Source organism: Gracilinanus agilis, chromosome 4 (assembly GCF_016433145.1).
Source record: "Gracilinanus agilis isolate LMUSP501 chromosome 4, AgileGrace, whole genome shotgun sequence".
Lineage (NCBI taxonomy): Eukaryota > Metazoa > Chordata > Mammalia > Didelphimorphia > Didelphidae > Gracilinanus > Gracilinanus agilis.
In genome coordinates, this window is record NC_058133.1 from 35,910,892 (window position 1) to 35,932,485 (window position 21,594).

At 38.6% G+C, this 21,594-nt stretch overlaps 1 protein-coding gene across 1 annotated transcript in view; it reads left to right on the forward strand.

Moving 5' to 3' along the window:
• Window positions 1-21,594, forward strand: part of EVI5 (ecotropic viral integration site 5) — a 143,844-nt gene that overhangs the window by 75,542 nt on the left and 46,708 nt on the right. Inside the window, exon 19 of the mRNA XM_044674835.1 lies at window positions 4,019-4,114. Within this exon, the coding sequence (XP_044530770.1) occupies window positions 4,019-4,114 (96 nt within the window). The remainder of the gene's footprint in view (window positions 1-4,018; window positions 4,115-21,594) is intronic.

Here is a 21,594-nt window from a genome sequence, read left to right on the forward strand (position 1 = left end):
GTGGCTTCAGCATTGATTGATGACATGAGAACACTATAGCAGTGTTCAGCCCATCTGTCTTGTCACTGATCAGTGTGGCTCCAACCAGGCTGAGTGGTTGAAATGCATCAAAGGTCTTTGGCCTATAAATAACCTTCAGGACATCATAGAAACACTTTGGGTTGTTCCTATCAATGTAAAACTGAATTTCTGCTTTCTAGGGATATATACCCAGTAAGTGAAGCATTCCATACTTTCAAGGAACCTGTATTCCAGAAAGCTAAATAATGGATATGGGGCGATCTGGCATAATACCAACAAAAACTTGGGATTGGAGGTGCAAAAGATACCATCAATGCCAAAGGAAACCTTTACTAGACTTGTAGCAACCAGTGAGTTACAGGTGGACATAAGGACACATTGGAATTCATGAAATATTGAAAGATGGAAAGATGTAGACAAGAATCACTTATACTGAGAAAATACAAATGGGTTGCAGTTTGTTATGGTCTAAGGGTCATCTGTATAGATAAGATTGTAATTTATCAAAGTGTATAGACCTCGAATAGTAAAACTAAAGCTCAGAAGGAAATGCCTTTAATTATTCCATAGTAATTTTTTAAACATCATGCCTACTCCTCACCAATTTATTATATTCTATTTTAGCCATAATCAAAAAGACTGTAGTTTAACTAGTGACTTCGCACAAACTCTAAAACAGCCCCGCTTGGAAGGATGCTGATCTTTTAGCCAGCCTGCTATCATTTGAGGGGACTTGGAGGTGGAGTGGGGAGACAGACTTATGATTTTCTTTTTTTCGTTTTTTTTTTTTTTTAAGTTTATTTATTTATTTAATTTAGGGTGTTTTCCCATAGTTATATGAATCATGTTCTTTCCCTGCTCTCCTCCCACCCCACCTCCCATAGCCAATGTGCAATTCCACTGTGTTTTACATTGTCATTGATCAAGATCTATTTCCATATTGTTAATATTTGCATTAGGGTGATCATTTAGAATCTACATCCCCAATCATATCCCATCAACCCATGTGATCAAGCAGTTGTTTTTCTTCTGTATTTCTACTCCCACAGCTTTCTCTGGATGTGGATAGCTCTCTTTATCATAAGTTCCTCAGAATTGTCCTGGATCATTGCATTGCTGCTAGTAGAGAAATGTATTTAATTTGATTGTGCCACAGTGTATGCGGTTCTGTATATAATGTTCTCCTGGTTTTACTCCTTTCACTCTGCATCAATTCCTGGACCAGACCTATGATTTTCATTGGAATGGTTAACTCTTGATGAGAAGATCTACTCAATCCAGACTAACAGCCACTCTGCAGTGAAGTCTTAGAACAGGAGCTCTTCCACTGGGAACCTTCAACTTGAATTTGTAATATTTTGGGAAATACATTTTCATATAGTTGGTTCCCTCTGTAATCCGACATATTTTACTTTTTGCATTTAAAAACATGACTGAGAAAGGCTTCTTCCTCTGGCTCAAGGGGTGTGTATGGCACAAATAAGTTGAGTCCCCAGTCCTAGAGAATAGTCTGAGTCTGATTTGGGTCCAGCTGTCCATCAGCTAAGCCCAGCTGCTGCTTCTCATGCCTTTAGCATTTCACTCAGCAGGTGAAAATATATATTCTCTCCTGAAACTTAACACAAACTTAAAGAACTTCACAGTGAATGTACATCCTTTTTTCCCTAATAGTAGTTTGATACTAGTTTTTTGATTTGTTAAACTGTGATTTTACCTCCCAGTAAAGAAAGTCTCTTCACTAATGCAGATAGGCAACTGTCACTTGAATCTTCAAGTTGCCTTGGGTTAAGTGAGGGCCCACAGCTACAAAGAGAGTATATGTGCCTGGATAAGAGCGAAATCCAGATCTTTCAGACTCAAAGACCTGCTCACAATTTACTATGCCAAACTAATTGATACCAAAATATTTTATCTATAGAAATATAAATAAATGTTCTGTGAAGTCCATAATTTGTTAGATAATCTGTGCATGTCCACACCAGGACAACAACTTTTTTTTCATCTTATTTCTCATTTAACTTTCTCAGAAAAAAATTATTTTTAAAAGAAAGTAAGAAATTTTATGGTGTGGAAGTCAAATTATTTTCTGAAATATCTATGCACATGACAGTGAGCGATACTTTAGCATTTATAAATGGATTACCAAGGCCAGTGGAATCTTTTAAGAAATAGGTTAGATATTAATCTTTTCAGCCTGGAAAGCTATAGTTGTAGTCCTACTTAGAAATAGAGGAGGGAATGATGACCCTTAGCTATTCCTTCCAGTTTTATTGTTCTATGATAAGAAAATAACAGACTTTCAGTGGTGCATATAAAGCTGTAATTCCATCGACTAGTTCTGGTGACATTGCAAACCCGAGTAAAGCTCGAGTGGTTTATCAGTGTCACTAAAAGCCAGAGATGAAATTACATCCTTATAAATATGTATAACTGTTACAATTACAATGCCAGAAATCTGTTTGTGGATGCTGAAATTCATATGCACTAAAGACTAGCCTTTTGGGAAGGAACTTACCTAATTTTTCCCCAAAAAATTATTCAATGAAGTTACATCAGTTTAACTTGTATGACTTTATTGGGCTTTCTGCTTCAGTTTTAATTTTCACAAATGTAATTTCAGACCTTGTATTTGTGTAGCATTTTGCATTTTTCTGAGTCAGTGTATAAAATCTTTCACAGCTCTCTCAGTAGCCCTTGTTACTAAGTGAATAGGCTGGTGGCATTTATACTGATGTTAAAATAAAGAAGTAGAAGTTAACAGGCTTGCCAACATTCCTAGAATTTACTAGCACAAGCCCAGAGAGACCCAGCCAAGCCTTGGAACCAAGATGCTATTCTTCATGTCTCAAAGATGCTTAAAGTAGGAGTTCTTCCCCATTTTTGTGTCGTGGATCCCTTTGGCATTCGGGAAAGTCTACGAACCCCTTCTTGGGATAGTATTTTTAAAATAATTCATAATCGAAGGAAATGCTAAGTTTCAGTTAGACATTACTAAAAATAGAGGTATAATCTTTCTCTCACCCAAGTTCACAAGCTCCTTGAAATCTAATCTATGCATAGGCCCCTGATGTTCATGGACACCAGGTTAAGAACCCTTGAGTTTGTTATTCTTGTAACAGTGTTGCTAAAATTACTACAACTTGTCAAAAGCTTTACTTCGCATTTTATTAATCAAAATAAGTTTTATCATGAAGTCAGTAATTGTTTAATTTAATGAAAATGATTTTTTGTGTCAATGAAATGAACATATTCAAAACAATGCGTACTGGCAACAGTCAAAAATTTTAGTTCATTTAGTTCACTGAATCTGTGAAGTATGTTCTAAGTGATGTCTCTAATGGACCCACAAAGCCTTACTTAGATGCTATATTTTAAGTCTTTTCAGTCTGGGTAATAATTTCTGTTGATCTCTGAGTGTTGCCCTTGCATCACGTGCCCAAGTTAGGCAGATGCCATCTCAACTTTGTTTTGACAAAACAGATAAACTTAAATTTTGGGAAGAGGACCTATTCCAAAACAACAGGCCTGTGAATTTAAGGTCCTTTCACAGTGAACTGTCAGAATTCTTTTGCCGTGTTACTGTGTTACATCAGCTATAATGTAAAAAGCTTTTTAAAAATTAAAATTTTTTAAATTGCATTTCTAATTTTCACTGGTAGAACACACAGTAGCCTAGGGTTGGGGGAAGAAGGCCTTGCTCATGTTAGCTTTATTACCTATTACCACCGCCTGTTTTCCTGTTTGGAGGACAAGGGGATGGTCTCAAATGCGATGGCCCCTGTTTCTGTGACCTGACTGACTTCTCCTCCAGCTTTCACTGCAACTATGGAAAACTATCAAGATGAACATCCAAGTTTATTTAAGGGGCATAAAGATGATTGTTCCAATACAATAGCACGGCACATTCTAAATTCGGTTGATTGTGGCCTATTTGAAATGAGAACAGATTTCAGAAAGACAAATGTGGACGTTTTTCATTTCTTTCTCCCTCTCTTAGAACAAAGAGGAAGTCATGGCAGTCCGTCTTCGAGAAGCAGACAGCATTGCAGCTGTGGCTGAACTGCGACAACATATTGCAGAGCTGGAGATCCAGGTACCCAGGGAAGGGAATGGAATGTGCCCTTTCCTAGCCTATATTCTTGAACCCTTCCTATCCTTCTCTCTGTGTTAGACCGTAGCATGTCAATAGCAGTGCTGTTCTCCAAACCTAATTTATCCTCCTGTGTGGAAAATTCAAGAAAACAAAGTGGTTTAACTGAAGAAGGTGCGATGATTACTACTCTTGACTCTGACTGCCAATTTTTCATAGCAGACATCTTTCTTATAGTAAAGCCAAGTTAAGTCGAAGATTCTTCATCTAGGCAAAGTCGTTTCTTTATCTGATAGCTTACAAATTTTCTGACCTGGTTTTAAACAAAGGCAAACTAGGTAGCTTAGTAGATAGAGCCCTGGGCCTGGAGTCAGGAACTCTGCTTTCAAATCCTGCCTCAGACCCTTACTAGCTATGTCACTTAACCTTTGCCTGCCTCAGTTTCCTCTTCCGTGAAGTAAAAAGAATGACAGCACCTTCTCTCAGGGTTGTTGTGAGAATCAAATGAGATAGTATGTGGAAAGCACTTGGCACGGTCTTGGCATATCTATATAGTAGGAACTTAATAAATGTCTATTCTCTTCCTTAAGGAAGGAATTTCCTTCCCTTTGTCTGTCTGCTGCTACTGTGATCCATCTCTTCTTATTTTTGCAGAGAATATCTTTCACTGAACTCTTGTTATGTATTAAGCTTTGTGTGCCATGGTCCTCTAGCTAAACCATGTACTTTTCCTAGGAAGTATGACAAGCACATCTCTTTGACTTCCCATTTTCAAAAAGTCACAAATTTGTTCTTATCTCTCTCTTTTTATCTAGTCTGAACAAAATCTAGTCTGTAGCCATTTCTATTTAATATAAAACTCTCTTTCCTTCCCCAAACCCCCTTTTATCCTTGAATCATATTTCAACTATTTTCTTGGTAAAAATGGATCCTTTAAATTTTTTGCATCAAAATTCATTCGGCTTTTATTGCTCAGTTGACATATTCCCTTATCTTTAATCTGGATTATATATAAAGATAAGACCCTTTTACAATTTAGAAAGACTATGGAAGTATCATTTTATATTTATTTAGAACACTTTTCACAAAACATCACATAATTTGGCACTTGAACTGATTGAATGGTAATGATTTCTTTGTCACGCTTATGAAATGCTTTTCTTTATTATTACTGTTCTAAGATAGGAAAATTGACTATGAATTTATTACATCCTTTCACATTTTTTTATATGTCATTACCAATAGAAAAATAAGATGGGAGCTTTAAATGAAATTTGTGATTGTGATACAGTCATGGAAATGCTGACTTTACTAAATACTTCCTGGAGACTACTTATTATTGAGGGAAAGTGAATTTGTTTGTTTTTTAAAACCTTACCTTCCATCTTAGAATCAATAGTGCGTATTGGTCCTAAGGCAGAAGAACAATGAGGGCTAGACAATAGGGATTAAGTGAGGAAAAGTGGTTTCTAAATCTTCTATTTAAAAGTTAATGATGGGGACAGCTGGGTGGCTCAGTGGATTGAGAGCCAGGCCTAGAGATGGGAGGTCCTAGGTTCAAATCTGGCCTCAGACACTTCCCAGCTGTGTGACCCTGGGCAAGTCACTTGACCCCCATTGCCTACCCTTACCACTCTTCTGCCTTGCAGCCAATACACAGTATTGACTCCAAGACAGAAGGTAAGGGTTTTAAAAATAAAATAAAATAAGTTTAATGGTCATTATTTTATAAAAGAAAGTATAAGGTCTCACATTCTCAATTTATTATCCCATCAATATTATTTACTAGTAATAAAAACACAGTTAAAGACTGTAGTTCAAGAAGTTTCATAATGATTTTATTTTTTGTTAGGTTTTTAACATGCTATTCTTGAACTTCCACCAATACCAAAATGTGTTTTATTTTTCATCTTAGAAATATTTCAGTATGTCCATTTTAAGTTCCACCAGGGGGAGAATTTGTCTTCAGTGAAGGACTTTTGTGTTTCTAATCTTTGTAGGCCTTTGCTCTTCTGATATCTAGTACAAATCCACCTTGAGGAAGAGAGAGGTTGCTTTATTAGCCTGTATTTTCCAGAGCCTCATTTACAATGTGCTCTTGAATGTCATCCTTAAAATGAAACTTGTAAGCAATTGGTATTTGTTGACAGACTTCTGAGTATTGTAAATACTTGATTTCTATAAGTATATAGCAGAAGGGGCAGGAGGCATTAATAGCTAGATCAGCCCAAAGTCTATGTTTGGAGGCAAAATCTGGATATTTTCAAAGGCTCCTCAGTGCACTTTGGGAGTAGCAATGAACTGCGAAGAGCCCTGCCATTGGCATCCGACGGTCAGGACTCCAGTCGTAGCCCCTGCTTGCCCCGTGGCCTCACTAGTCGTTTTGTTGTGGGGAGCAGCCAGTGTGCTGGGAGAGGACAGCGTTTTCTCTTGTTCCTGCTTAGGTCACTTTCACATGGACATCCATGTTCTGTAATGAGGTACCGCAGTTTACATTAATGACGCATTTATTTGGCCTAATTAGGAATGAGGCGTTCCATATAAGTGAAGTTTGAAACTGTTAAAAACTAAATCAAACTCTGGTCTTTAATTTTCATAGAATTTATTAACATTTACTTGAATAAGAGAAGGCAGACAGGTAGAGAGAAAAGCCCATTTCTGAGTGCTTCTCCACGTGGCTCTCTCAGCCACCTTTCTTTCACCGTGTACCCGAGCGAATAGAGAGCTCCCACTTCCTGGAACCCCCTCTTTAAAGCTTTTCCTTTACCCCAGATCCATACCCTGATCCTTTCCGGGTCACGTGCCTACGTCCCTGTCCCGTAACCCATGCCGGAGCACAGAGACGCAGTCAGACCCAAATGCGTGATCCCGGGAGGGGTGTTCCCTTCACACAATTTCCCCTTCGATTCTTTGGGAGACCAGCATAAATCACCTCATCGGGGTTTCTCAGGAGATGAACATGTCAGGTCTCCCCGAAGAATCATTCCACATATGTAGCTTATACCTCTAAAGCTTCTCTTACTAGAAGCGTATTAAAATATTGCACTTTACAAAGAGGGAATTACAGCAATTTGGGGATAAGAGGGAAAAAAAGAGAAAAAGAAAAGAAAGAAAAGAAAAATGATTGATAGATGCATTGACAAAAAGCCAATTGGGACACTCCCCTTTGGCATAAGAGTTTACATTCAGAATAAATGATATGTTCAACCCCCTTCAGTTCAGTTCATTATATTCCAAAGTCCACTCTCGATCTCATGATGCAGTGTGTCATTTCTGTAGGCATCCTTATAACATCTTCTCCAAAAGATTCGCTTTCTTGATTTGGGGTGTTGACGATTTTCTTTTCCAAAAATTGCTTTAAAAGATTTTAAAATTTAGGATAATTATACAATCCCCCTTAAATTCTCATCCTTTTTAATAACTGAAACTACTTCTTTTAAAATATTTTACAATTTTATTATGTTTAATTAAAGTATTTTAGTTAAATTATATTTTATATTATTTTATATATAATATGTGCATCATATTATATCTAATATAACATTATTATATTACTTTATATATAAAAAATTAAAGATATTTTATTTTTAAAGAAAACTTAGTTTGATGAAGATTCTTTCAAAATACACTACACACTTCTTTACCTTCTTAAAATATAGTAAGAGGATCTGAATACAGGCTATCTGGGTTTCATCCTGGCTTTTTCACTAACTAAAATGTCCATGGAAGTTCAAAGCAAATATTTGCTGATCACATGATGTTTTAGTGAAAACAAGACACTCTTAAGGGATTATATTTCTGTTGTAAAAAATAATCAAACTCAGTTAAGGTAGTTAATTTGTTAGTTATTCTTTCATTTAATGTGACCAATAACAATAAAGCACTTATGAGTGGGTTTAATAACTCACTTTTCAGGATGCTAGAGTTGATTTGAAGGTGATTTCTGTGTTTGAAAGTGGTGGGATAAAACCATTAGAAAAGGACTGGAATCCAAGAGTCAGGAGGGATATGCAGGGCTTCATGGGCAAGGCAGGTCTCCAGAATCCAGAATTTCTAGGCACTGTCACTGTAATGATCAGAGGCCTGTCTTAGTTTTTTCCATTCAGTGTGGAGACTAGAAATTTGTTGAGTTGTTTTTTTTTTTTTTCCATTTTAAATTTCACAGACTTAAAGATGAACCTCTCTAAATACAAAATAGTATTAAAAAAAGGATAATTTTGTGTGAAACCTCAAATCTGTTGCATGCAGTTTGGTTTTTCTTTAAGCATATGATAAATTTAAGATGTTATTTTCAAAGCTGTCTTGTTCATCTATGTTTCCTTCTGAACTTCATTCTATTCTTTCCTGTACATTTTAAAAAAAATGCTTTATTGAACCTTTTTTTTAATAGAGATAGAACATATATTGAATATTTACTATGTGCTAAGCATTGTGAGCTAGAGATATAACTACTACCAAATAAGACTGTCTCCTCCCTCAAGGAGCTTCCATTTTCATGAAGGAAGATAGTACATAAAGAGTGCTTGAAAGAGGGGAAGGAGAATAATTACATTTTTTAAAAAATGAATTACTTGCTCCTGCCATAAACTCAAGATATCACCTTATAACTTTCCTCCCTTTAATTACCAAACTCCTAGAAATAATTGCCTGTGTTGACTGCCTCCACTTCTTTCCTTTGCACTCACTTCTCATTCCCATGCAGCCCCATCATGCAACAGAAACTGCTTTGGTAGACACGATCAGCCATCTCTTCAGTGCTAAATCCAATGCCTTTTCCTCAGGCCTGATCCTCTACTGCAGGGGTTGGCAACTTATGGCTCTCGAGCCATATCTAGCTCTTTTGAGGGCCAGATGTGGCTCGTTCTGCAGGAGCCATAAAGCCCATTTTTTTCAGGCGCTGTTACAGGAGCAGCACTGTGAGCACTGCACGGCTCTCACGAAATTACATTTTAAAAAATGTGGCGTTTATGGCTCTCACGGCCAAAAAGGTTGCTGACCCTTGCTCTACTGCTTCTCTGGAGTTTTTGGTACGGATAGCCACCCTCTTCTAGGCATCTTTAATCCTTGTCTTTGGGGATAGTACTCTTTCCTAGAAAATTATTAGTATTTGACTAAAGACACTCATCTCAGTCCTTTTGTTCTCCTGACCTTGTTTCTGTTATTTCATGTGGGACAAGACAACATCCAGGAATAGGAATGTCCTGTTAACTGCTTTCTAGACCTGCTTCTCCCTGAATGTCTTACAGGCATCTCAGACTCAACTGGTCCAGAGTGAGTCCACTCTCTTCTCTCAGACTTGCCGTCACGGGCACTGCCATTTCACAGTGGATCCTTCCCTCTTCTTCACGATCCTCCCTTCCCTTTGGCCATCACCACGCTTTATCACTCGTACATCCTCAGTAGCTTTTGTTTCTGTCTCCTTCACTCCTTCCACCCAGCCATAGCTCTCCCTTCATAACTGGTCTCCGGCTTCCAGCCTCTCCCTCTCCAGTCCATTTCCAGCCAGCCATGTCACTCCCTGATCTAGAGTAGTGATTCTAAAACATTTTGGTCACGAGATCTTTTTACATTTTTGACAATTTTTGAGGATTCCTAAAAGCATTTGTTTATGTGGGCTAAAACTATTGCTATTTACCACATTTGAAATTAAGCTATCTTCATTTTGTTGTGAAAATATTTTCAATCTCAGGGTTCCTGGACCATACTTTGAGGACTGCTGGTCTATAGGGTAAAACAGTGATGGGCAAACTTTTTAAAGAGGGGGCCAAAGGAAAGGAAATGTTCATTTGTCAGTCTGTTTCTAAGGCAACTCTTTCAAAGTTTCATTGTATTGTGTCCTACTCATTGTATTTGCCAGATTAAGAATAATGTCAGAGTTTGCCCATCACCGGTATAAAATATTAGCTCCCTAGCCTAGCATTTAAGGCCCTTTTCATACAATCTGGCCCTCCCCTTTTCTTCCAGCTTTATTTCCTCCATTTCCCTTTCTAAATCTTCCTGTACTTTAGCCAGACAAATCCAGGAGCCATTTCCTGAACTGGCCATTGCATCTCTTGGCTGCCTGTCTGGTGACCAGGATGTCTCACATCCCCCTCAGCACTGCCTCTCCCTGCCCAGCTCATTTCAGATGCTTCCTCCTCTGGGAAGCTTTCCCAGATTCCTCTCATTTCTTAGTTCTCCCCCCTCCATTTTCTTTGTACAGTACTTACCCATGTGTTTGTATGTTACAGACTCCTCTGAACAGGGAACTCTTTCCATTTTCTTTGTATTGTTAGTGTCACATACATTTAGTGCATGCCTGGCACATTCGTTCTTCAGTCACGTCTGACTTTTATTGCCCCTGGACCATCGCTGGCCATGAAGCCTTCCTGCCAAAGATGCTGGAGTGGTTTGCCATTTCCTTCTCTAGTGAATTAAGGCAAACAGTAGTTAAGTGGCTTGCCCAGAGTCACATCGCTTGTGTCTTAAGGTTGGATTTGAACTTGGATCTTCCGACTCCAGGCCCAGTACTCTAACCTTCTGAGCCTCCAGCTTATGGTGTGCCGGGCACATGATGAGTGGTAGATATAGATACAGAATAGATATACAAAATTACCATATAAAAACGCCTGCTATTTTTTCTAAGATCAAATCCAGCTCTTCTTCATGGAAATGTAGGGGGTCCTGACAAGTAGAGGGGGCCCAGGAAAGTGAGGATATTTGTGACAGCAAGCAAGGGGCTGAAGAAACAGCTACACTTGGGCACTTGCCCTCTCCGTTTTTCCTACTCTTTCATTTGCCAGCCTCAGGACTTTCATTGTTCCGGTAGGTTTAGCACCTCTATCTCTTTCCCCTCCCCACCCCTGTTTTTTCTCTCTACAATACTGAATACTCCAGAAAGCTTGGGCTCTGCTCCCCACTTATGCAGAGATGTCTCTGGGGCTAGATCCTCCGAGGCATCCCTGCATAAGTGGGGAGCAGAGCCCAAGTGTTTGGCCAAATGAGAATTTCTTTGAAGAGTGGAAATTCCTTCCCACAAACCATCCTTGCAGCCTTTTCCTTTCTCCATTCCCTGGGGAGAGAGTTTGTGGATCTCAATGCTGACCCACCCTTATTTCCAGATACTTGAGGCCAGAAGGTGGTATGTCGGGTCTGTCCAGCAAAGAAGAGAGGCTAAACGGCCAGTTGCCTGTTGCACACTAGAGGCAGGCTCTCCCCTAGGTCTTCTTGACTCTTACTGACAGCCTTCTGACCACTGTGCTGTTTCCCCTTTGATCACAAAAAGCCAGCATGGCTTCCTCAAGAAGAAGCTCGGGCCACAGGAACCCTATTTTCTTTTTTGACAAGATAATGATAACCGATAGACAGGAGAAATGTTAAAGATGTGGTATTTGGATTTCATCAAAACATTTAAGGAGGTTTCTTGTGTTGCCCTTTGGATAAGGTAGAAGAGTGTAAGCTATATGATAAGACGTAGGTGAATTTGGAATGGGTAGAATAAATGGACCTAAAGAAGAATTATTAATGAGTTTATATCAGCTTGGAGGGAGGTCTTCACTGGAATGTTCCAGGGATCTGACTTTGGCCTATACTGTTCAATCTTTTTATCAAAAACTTGGATGAAAATATGAATGGCATTTTTGTCAAATTTGTAGCAGAATAGCTAATACATTGGATGACAGAATCTGAGTCAAAAAGATCACTAGAGCAATGCTGATTAGAAAAAAGATAAAATTTAATAGGGATAAATGTGACCTTTTATGCTTGAGTCACAGCAGTTAAACTTCACAGGAACAATAAAAGTGAAATATAGAGGGACAGCAGTTTCTCTGAAAAAGATCTCACACTTTTAAGTTGACTGCAAACTCAGTATGAATTAACATTGTGAAATGTTACAAACCCACATTACTTTTCCTACGCAACAATCAGAGAGTGATTGGATCCAGAACAAGGAAAATAAATGGACCCTGGTCAAGCTACATCTTGAACAATGTTTAGTCTCACATAGCATATTTTAGGAAAGACACAAATAAGCTAGCACATTCCAATGAGGTGGTAATAAATCCATTGGTTAGAGGTTTGATGAAGGGATGATTGGCTTGGGGAAGAGGAGACATGATGCCTAGGTTCAAGTATTTAAAAGGCTGTCTCAAGGAAGGTAAATTAGACTATTAGGCTTAGCCCCAAAGGGCAGAATCAAGAGAAATGGGTTAAATTTACAAAGAGGCAGATTCTGCTTGTTATAAGGGAAAACTTGCCAACAATTACTGGCTCTCCAAAAAGTGGAATGGTTTGCTTTGGTAAGGAATGCATTTTTCCCTGCTTTGAGGTCTTCAAGAAAAACCTGAAAACCAAAAAGCCTGGTTGGAGATTCCTACAGAAAGGATTCTTTTTCAAGTAAAGATAATAGTCTCCAAAATCCCTTCTGACTCCTAGGTTCTATAATTTTTTAGTTCAAATTAAATCTGACAATCCTATCTCCAATTTATAGCCATTGAATTGGTGGGGAAATAGTCATTGGGGAGTTGATCTCATTTCTTTTGGTGAAATTCAGTGTGTTTTACCTGTTATTTACCCTCATAGTTTTACATCACTGTAGGAGGCTATATTTTTATCCATTATCCATAAAAAGAAGCTAAGATACAGAGTGCCATCTGGTCAGGTGCATAGCTGGGACCTGAACCCCACCTAGAACAGTTTTAAAAGGGGGAAAGCTAAAAACTTGTTGAGATTTCTGACTCATAATAACTAAGTTAAAGATATCTACAACACTTTGTACAAAACAGTTGTTGCTTAGTTACAGACTTTGGGGAACTCTAAATTTAGGAACATTTATATGTTCCCCACTTTTTGTTCTTCACCCTTCCAATAAGCTTTCATGTCTTTGTCCAGGGAATGACCTCTAGGAATGGCTCAGCAGGGCAATACTCCCAACTGTTTTTGGTTTAAGTAACACCCACTCAAAATACTGTTCTGACATAGAATGAGGGAACTAGGTTTAAATTAGTGTTCCAGATCACTGTAGGCTTGATGAAGGAAAGGAATTGATCAGACTTTAGCTTTTAACTTATTACAGTGAAAGGATGATTACTGATTATCAAATTACCAACATCAGCATTATTATCAAACATCCTATTCTAAATTGTGCCCATTTATATGTTCTTTATTTTCTGCACTATCTTGTAAATTATTTTAGACCTCCTGGAGTGGTTTTTGGTTTGTTTTTTTATCATCTGAATTAACCAAGGAACATTGGTTCTTAAAAGATTGCCTTTAAAATGCATCAATTTTAGAGCTTCCATTTAGAGCTATTTCTTTATGTATTAATATATGTATTTTCATATTTTGCCTTTATCATGGAATCTCAGATTTAGAAGGAATTTCATAGGCCATCCAGTCTAAACCACATCTGAGTAAGATGATCCTTTACTCCATGCCTGACAGTGCTCATCCAGCTTTGTGCTTGATGTCTTCCACTGAGGAACTTTGCTACTTTTGGAGGGAGCCCATTTCATTTGGGGATAGCTCCAACAAAGGCCATCTTTATCCAACCTAAATTTTCCTCTTTTTCTCTTTTCCTTCCTTCCTTCCTTCCTTCCTTCCTTCCTTCCTTCCTTCCTTCCTGCCTTCCTGCCTTCCTGCCTTCCTGCCTTCCTTCCTTCCTGCTTTCCTTTCTTTTTTCTTTCTTTCTCTCTTTCTTTTTCTTTCTTTCTTTCTCTCTCCCTCCCTCCCTCCCTTGCTTCCTTCCTTCCATCCTTTCTTCCCTCCTTCCCTCCATCCAAATTCTGTACTGTGGGGCCACACAAGACAAATCCAGTTTCTCTCTAGAAGATATCTCCTACTATATCTGCCTCTCATTTGTTTTTGGAACCCTTCCAGTTCATTTGGGCCTAATAGTCTTTCACCCATATCCATTTTTGCATTCCTTTCCTCCTCTGAGCCTGCATTTTGGTCTTCCTTGATACTGAAATAGTTTTCTAGGGTTGGGCTTTTTCTTTGTCTTTTTGCTCTTGCCTATTGTTGAAGCTCAGCTCAACTCTTGGATTAGAGGGAGTACTGTCCCCACTGTCCCCAGGTTATCCTAGGTTCGACTTGACTGCCTCTTGGGTTGTGGAGGGAACACTTCTTGGGGAGTGCTGCCTGGCCTGCTGTGGTGGGGGGTATCTGCAGTTGTTCCTTCCAAATGGCATTCGTGCTGGATCACATTGGGTTCCACCCTCTCCTGCCACAGCCAGAGTGCTGGGCTGCACTCTTTCCCTGCTGCTTACCCTGGATCACACTTGAGTTTCACACCAGCATGCTGGATCCCATTTTCCCATCTCACTCCACCAAAATGGACCGCCTTGCTGTCCTTCCACATTTTCCTGGACACAGCACTGCCTCATTCTGTCTTCTTTGTTTGATCTGCTGTTCCAGGATTCATTTTGAAGTGTTTTTGTTATTTCTGTAATCATTGGGGGTAGGTTAGGCAAGCTTAGAGCACTCCTTACTCCACCATCTTGGCTCCCCTCCTTAAATATCTGAAGAGAGATATCATGTCCCTTCTGTATTCTCTTCTAGATAAGCATATATAGAGAAGCCATTGGTGGCATAAGAGGTTGAACACTGGACCTGGAATCAGGAAGAGTTCAAATCTGGCTGTGGGCACTTAACTAGCTATATAAACTTGGGCAAGTCACTTAACCTCTATTTACCTTAGTTTCCATCTCTAAAATGGAAAACAATAGCGCTTATCTGGCATGTTTGTTTTGAGGATCAAATGAGAGAATATTTGTAAAAGCATTTAGCAGAGTGCTGCACTTAATAAATGTTTCTTTCCTTTCCTCTCCTCCCTTTCTCCTTCCCTTCCAACAGTAAGGGGTAAAATTATGTTTGGACTGAATATTTAAGAGTATGGTCGCCAGGAATTAAGTACTTAATTCCAAATGAAAGACTTTTATGGTAGTTTATTTATAAATAGAAAGAGTGAAAGCAAGGGAAATGAAGGAGGAGGAGGAAGAAGAAAGAAGGAAGAAGAATTATTCTGGCCTCCTTTGAAGGAGGCAGGGCTTCAGAGGCCCCAGCAAAGGGGGCACAGAGGTTAAATAACAAGGCTTCTAGCCACGAGGCCTCCTCCAAGACAAGGGGACTCTCCGGAGACTGGTGCCTCCCGAAAAGCCAAGGAAAGGGAGTCGGCCTTTTCACTCACCCATGTGGCAGTCCAAAGGGAAGCAGTCTGAGGTCTCAAGCCGAGATCCTCCAAGGCCAGGTTCAAAGGAGGAAAAAACTCCTCAGAAGGAAGTTACCACCATATTTAAAGGCAATCCTTCGCATCACTTCCTGTGTCTACCTCCCACTTTTATGTGGACCAATGGCAGCTTTAACTTTGCCACAGACTGCCCAGGGGGCGGTCAGTTGTTTTTGATTTGTCACTCACTAGCACAGGTGGGTGGTGGGTTGTAGAGCTCCCCCCCCTACTTGAGGACAAGTGAGGATGTGTGCATTCCTGGTGGCTAAAATCTAAGGAATAGAGAGGGGAGACTTAATCCCATCTTCACACTTCCCCTGACGTTCCTGTAAGACACCGATGTCCTGAGTCATGTCCCTTCACCAGCCTCCTGGACACTCTCCATTCTGTTGCTATCCTCACTGAAATGTGGTGCCCAGAACTGCATATGCTGCCTGAAATGTGCTCCGGTCAAGGACGAGTCCAGCAGTTCTGGACACTTGGCCACTCTTCAGGCAGCCTCTTATTTGTTGTCGTGGTTTGGGCTGCAGTGTTACAGGGCTGACTCATCTCCAGCTGGAATCCTGTGAAGTTGATGAACTTTCCTGGTCTAGCCAGGCGCCAACCCCATAGCAGGGGAAATGGACTTTTGAACCATTAAATATATATAGGCAGTTTACTGACATCCTGCCATGCTCTAGAAAAATTTTTTAGCTTTTTGTTTATGATGAAGACCTATAAAAATGTTCACCATTACCTAACCTCAACCATCACTAATCATTATCTTTATTTTTTTTTTAAACCCTTAACTTCTGTGTATTGGCTCCTAGGTGGAAGAGTGGTAAGGGTGGGCAATGGGGGGGGGGGTCAAGTGACTTGCCCAGGGTCACACAGCTGGGAAGTGTCTGAGGCCAGATTTGAACCTAGGACTTCCCATCTCCAGGCCTGACTCTCAATCCACTGAGCTACCCAGCTGCCCCACTAATCATTATCTTTAGAGGAAGTTAGTGATAGAAGAAGAAAACATCATCTTCTAACATACTATATTCATGTTGGCTGTTCTGAATGAGAATATTTAATTTCAGTCATTTGCTAATGTTGAAATCTTATATATTTGAAATAAGCATGAATGATAATAACTTTGGTGCATGATAAATTCACATGTCTGAAGTTTGCTGTGCTTTTTAGGGATGTGAGAATTTTAAAATTAGTTCTAAGTATTCTAAGTTTAATAGCCTTTCTAGAATAATAGCATTGAATTTTGTGCATCAATTTTGTCCATTTGCTTAATTGTCAGGAGTTAGTGTGATTAAGTTGATTTTAAGCATTTGACAAGAGTTGCCTGGAGTCTTTGATAGGAAAAGTTTTTATAATTCTAGGATATTTTAAGTTATGAAAATGATGGGAAAATCCTATTATAAAATATTCTATTTAAATGATGCTTCCAAAAAAATATAATCCTGAATTTTAAAAAATTAAATTAATAGAAACTGAAGACAGTGCTCTAAGAATATTTAGTTCCCCTTCCTTGTTTCCACTCCTCAAAATTGGTCTTTAGTTCACCCAAAGAAATGGCTTTTCATGACTGTGTTGGTCTCTTCTGGTTACTGAAGTATAGAGATCATTTAGCCTTTGTCTCCATATTTTTAAATTACAGGAAACTTTTTTACTCTTATCATCAGTGGTATATGATACGTGTATGATGTGTTTTTGGAAGTTTAAAATGAGTCACTACGAAGTCGCTGAAAGGCCACCACTTACCACATTTACAGTTCTGAATAAACTTGTTTAATTTTTTTAATGCAAAGCATGTATCTTTACCACATTGACTGAAGTGTTACCAAAAAAAAACACACACACACAGTGGCTGCGAGGTAGCTGACTGGTTACAAAGCAGTACCAAATCAGTAAAAACTTACTAAAAAAGGCTTAGTGGTTGTTCTTGATGTTTCAGTAATGTTGCAGAGCCTAATCAGAGTGACTAACTTACCCAGGTTCACAGATTTACTTAAATCGTTTGCTTTTTTTGGTACAAGTCACATAGATTTCAAATACAACTGACTCAAATCTTTTTCTAATGTATGTATTTGAAATGCCATTAAAATAATGCTAAAAATTGTGACTCTACCATATGCTATTATAATTGCCTCTGTGGCCATTCAGCATAGTTTCATGATAGAATCGTTTTTAAAAAGCACATTTAAAATAGAGGTTCATATGTTAGAAATCTACTTTTAACCTTTTTTTAAAAAGAGAGTTCTATAGGCAACCTTCTATATATTCTTTCTCCACGTTTCTTAAATAGAAGATTAAATAAATATACTTTAAGAAGTATAACCTTTTTAGTTGTATTTGAGACTAAGCTCCTTGCACTGTGTCATGACCCTTCTGATACCACAAACTTTCTGTAATAGGCTCCCAAAGAAAAACCCACATCCTATGTATAACCTTAGATTTATTTTGAAACCTACATGAAGAGAACATAGAGATTACTAATTGTTTCTGTTATTTCCTTTAAGGGTATAAAGTCTAATTTATGACCCGAGTTTCTCAAATTTCTCAGAAAACCATAAATAACAAACTTACCTTTATAAATCCAATCCAAAGATATGTTCCAAAGTCCTGGTCTTGAACAGAGACAAAATTGATAGAGCATTTATTAGGCCCTTATAAATGTGAGGCATGGTGCTAGCACTGAAGATACCAATCCAAGTAAAGAGGGCAAGCAAGACAATCTCTTCTCCCAAGGACCTAATGGGAGGGAACAACACATGAAGGAGAGCTTGGGAGAGAGGGGCATAATTTGGAAGTGGGGGGTTGGAAGGCCAAGATAAAGGGAGATACAAGGGCAGAGTCCAAGGCTCTATTGAGGAGGAGATTAGAATAATAGCCAAAATGCAGGCATGATGGCCTGAAAATGTTAGGAAAATAAAAAATATTCTTATATATTTTTGTTTGAAAATTAACAACAATGATGACAATGATAATAATTAGTATATGCAGTGCCTTGAGGTTTGCAAAATGCTTTACAAATACTATCTTATTTTAGCTTCACAACAACCCTGGAAGATGGGAGTTATTGTCCCCATTTTACATATGGGAAACTGACAGCAGGTAAAGTGACTTGACCAGGGTCACACAGCTAGTAAGTATCGAAGACTGTATTTTAACTTTGATTTTCCTTACTCCAGGTTCCCCAATAGATCCACTATGCCATCATCTAGCTGCCTCTCATATGATTGCCTCTGTGCAATCAAGTGATGGTTTGTGGTGGTCACTCTTAGAAAATATACAAGGAGAAGCAGTAAAGATTTTTTCTAAGATCTTTTCTTCTATTCCAACCCTCCAGTGAGAACTGCCTTGAAGCAGACTTTTAAATTCCCAATACTTGGATTCATTATTTAATGGTGTAAATGCAACGGAAAATAAATACTTCAGTGCTGAATATATGCTTCTTACCCATGAAGATGGACCTTTGAAGTAAAGCCAGCTATACCACTGTGGTAGAGAAGGGAGGCAGAGGATATGAAGAGATTCGTTACCGTGTTGCGGTAACTAATATTATTAGTCATCATGGAGTAATTTGCTCGGATGCTCTCTGGAGCAGGGCAGTCATTCTTGCTTCCAACAGAGGACTTAAAAGCATCACCTCCAGCTTTGTAGTTAGGGCATCCAGGCTTCACAGACTTGACCCAGGGCCTCAGTAGAGAGGATGTTGGGCTCATTACCAGGATCCAGGACCAGACTCTTACTACCCACACCTGAACTACTACTCTACAGCCACACATGACTGACTTTTTTTTTTTACCTTCTGTCCCAGAATTGATACTTGGGATCAGTTCCAAGATAGAAGAGCAGTAAGAGTAGGCAACATGACTTACTCAGGATCACACAACTAGGAGGTGTATGAGGTCAGATTTGAACCTGGGACTTTCTGTCTTCGGGTCTGACTATCCACAGAGCCACCTAGTTGCCCCCATTATTGACTTTCAGTGGTTTTCTACTGCCTTAAAGAATATAATCTTGAACCGGAGTTCTGCATTGTAAGACATTTTTTTTTTTTTTTATCCTGGGACTCCATTCTAGGAGCATAGGGCCACAACCATTAGGCAATGGGACACACAGTCGCTCAGGGTCACCCAGCTGGGAAGTGTCTGAGCCCGGACTTGAACCTAGGACCTTTCGTCTCTAGGTCTGGCTCTCAATCCACTGAGCTAGCCCAGCTGCCCCTACTTTAGGTTGCAGTTTCTTTAGCAGATGTAGTTTTTACAGGGTGGGGTTGCTAGCCCCACACCCAACCCTCCTCCTTTTTTCATCCAGGCTAGGGACCGTCCTTGGCCCAGGAGTGGTAAGGGTGGGCAGTAGGGGTCAAGTGACTTGCCCAAGGTCACACAGCTGGAAGTGTCCGAGGCCGGACTTGAACCTAGGACCTCCAGTCTCTAGGCCTGGCTCTCAAACCACTGAGCCACACAGCTGCCCCTCAATCCACTGAGCCACACATATACTAAACCTCATTCTCTCCATCCTTTGCACTCTATGTGTCTAGTTTGTATCTGCTATCTAAATCTTTTGCACAGACCCCTCTGGCAATATGGTGAAGCCTGTTAAAGAATAATATCTTTATTTATTTTTCAGAATAATATTCTTATTTTTTATCCTATGGTATTTTTATTTAAATAAAATTGGCATTTGTATCTAAATTATTACTCTCACAAAGATACTGCAAACAAAAGAACAGTGAACAATATTAAAATAACTTATAATGAACATTATTATACTTCATTTGTTTCTATAGTAGACTGTACAGTTCAAAATTCTAGCTCAGATAATAATGAGGTTCCCCAGATGCTTCTGTGTTTGGATATTCTTTATCTTTATGCCTTCCAATTGTCCAAAATAGTAAGTTCCTCCCATCCTTCTTCATTTCTTCCCGATTGTATTACTTCTTCACTCCCTTTTCTTTCCACTCTTAAAAACAGCCAGGTTCTATATTTGTTATTTACCCTAAAAGCAGCCAGGATCCTTGTTTGTTACTGGACTCTTTCCATGACCCTTGAAGTACAGTAGGATTCTGAAGAGATATTTGTCTCTTCCTAGTAAAAGGTAAGGGAGTGCGGGTAGAGAAAAACCTTTATTATCACTTAGTTTCTTCCAGTCACTCTAATGTATTTACTTTTCTAGGTTTCTCTTTACTCTTCCTCTGTTTGCAATCCAGAGTCTCTACTTGGCTCAGATCTTTTTATCAGGAATGTTCAAAAGTCATGCTTTTTTAAAGATCTTTTTTTCCCCCATTAGGCTTATATTAAATTTTATAGGGCAAGTTACTCTTAGTTTTTTTTTCTTATTACTTTTTGAAATATTATTGTAAGGATACCCATTATCATTATTATTCAATAATGCCCTAGAAGTGCTAGCTATAGAAATAAGAGAAGAAAAAGAAATTGAAGGAATTAGAATATGGATTGAAGAAACAAAATTATCACTCTTAACTGATGATATGATAGCATACTTAGAGAATCCTAGAGAACCAACTAAAAATTAGTTGAAACAATTAACATGTTAAGTTGCAGGATATAAAATAAACCCACGTAAATCATCAGTATTTCTATATGTTACCAACAAAGCCTAGCAGCAAAAGAAATTCCATTTAAAATAGTGATAGATGATGTAAAATACTTGGAAGTATCTCTGCCCAAACAAACCTCATAATTGTATGAACTTAATTATAAAATATTTCCTGCACAAATCAAGTCAGATATAAACAATTGGGAAAAATATTAATGCTCATGAATAGGCCAAGCAAATATAATACAAATGAGTTTTGCCTGAATTGATCTACTTATTCAGTGCCATACCAAAATGCCCAAAAATTATTTTATAGAGCTAGAAAAAAGAATAACAATTCATTTGGGAGAACAAAAGGTGAAGAATATTAAGGAAATTAATGAAAAAATGTGAAGGAAGGTGACCTAGGAGTACCAGATTTCAAACTGTACTATAAAGTAGTGATCATCAAAACATTTTGGTACTAGCTAATAAATAGAGTGGTGGATCAGTGGAATAGATTAGGTATATAAACCCTGGTAATAAATGACCATAGTATGTTAATGTTTGAGAAATCAAAACATTCAAGTTTTTGTTAACAAGAACACAAAAACTATTGGGAAAATTGAAAAATGCTACAGCAGAAACTGGGAAGAGAACAACATCTCACATCATGTACCAAGATAAAGTTAACATGGGTACATAATCTAAACATAAAGAATGATATTATAAGCAAATTAGGGGAGTGTAAAAT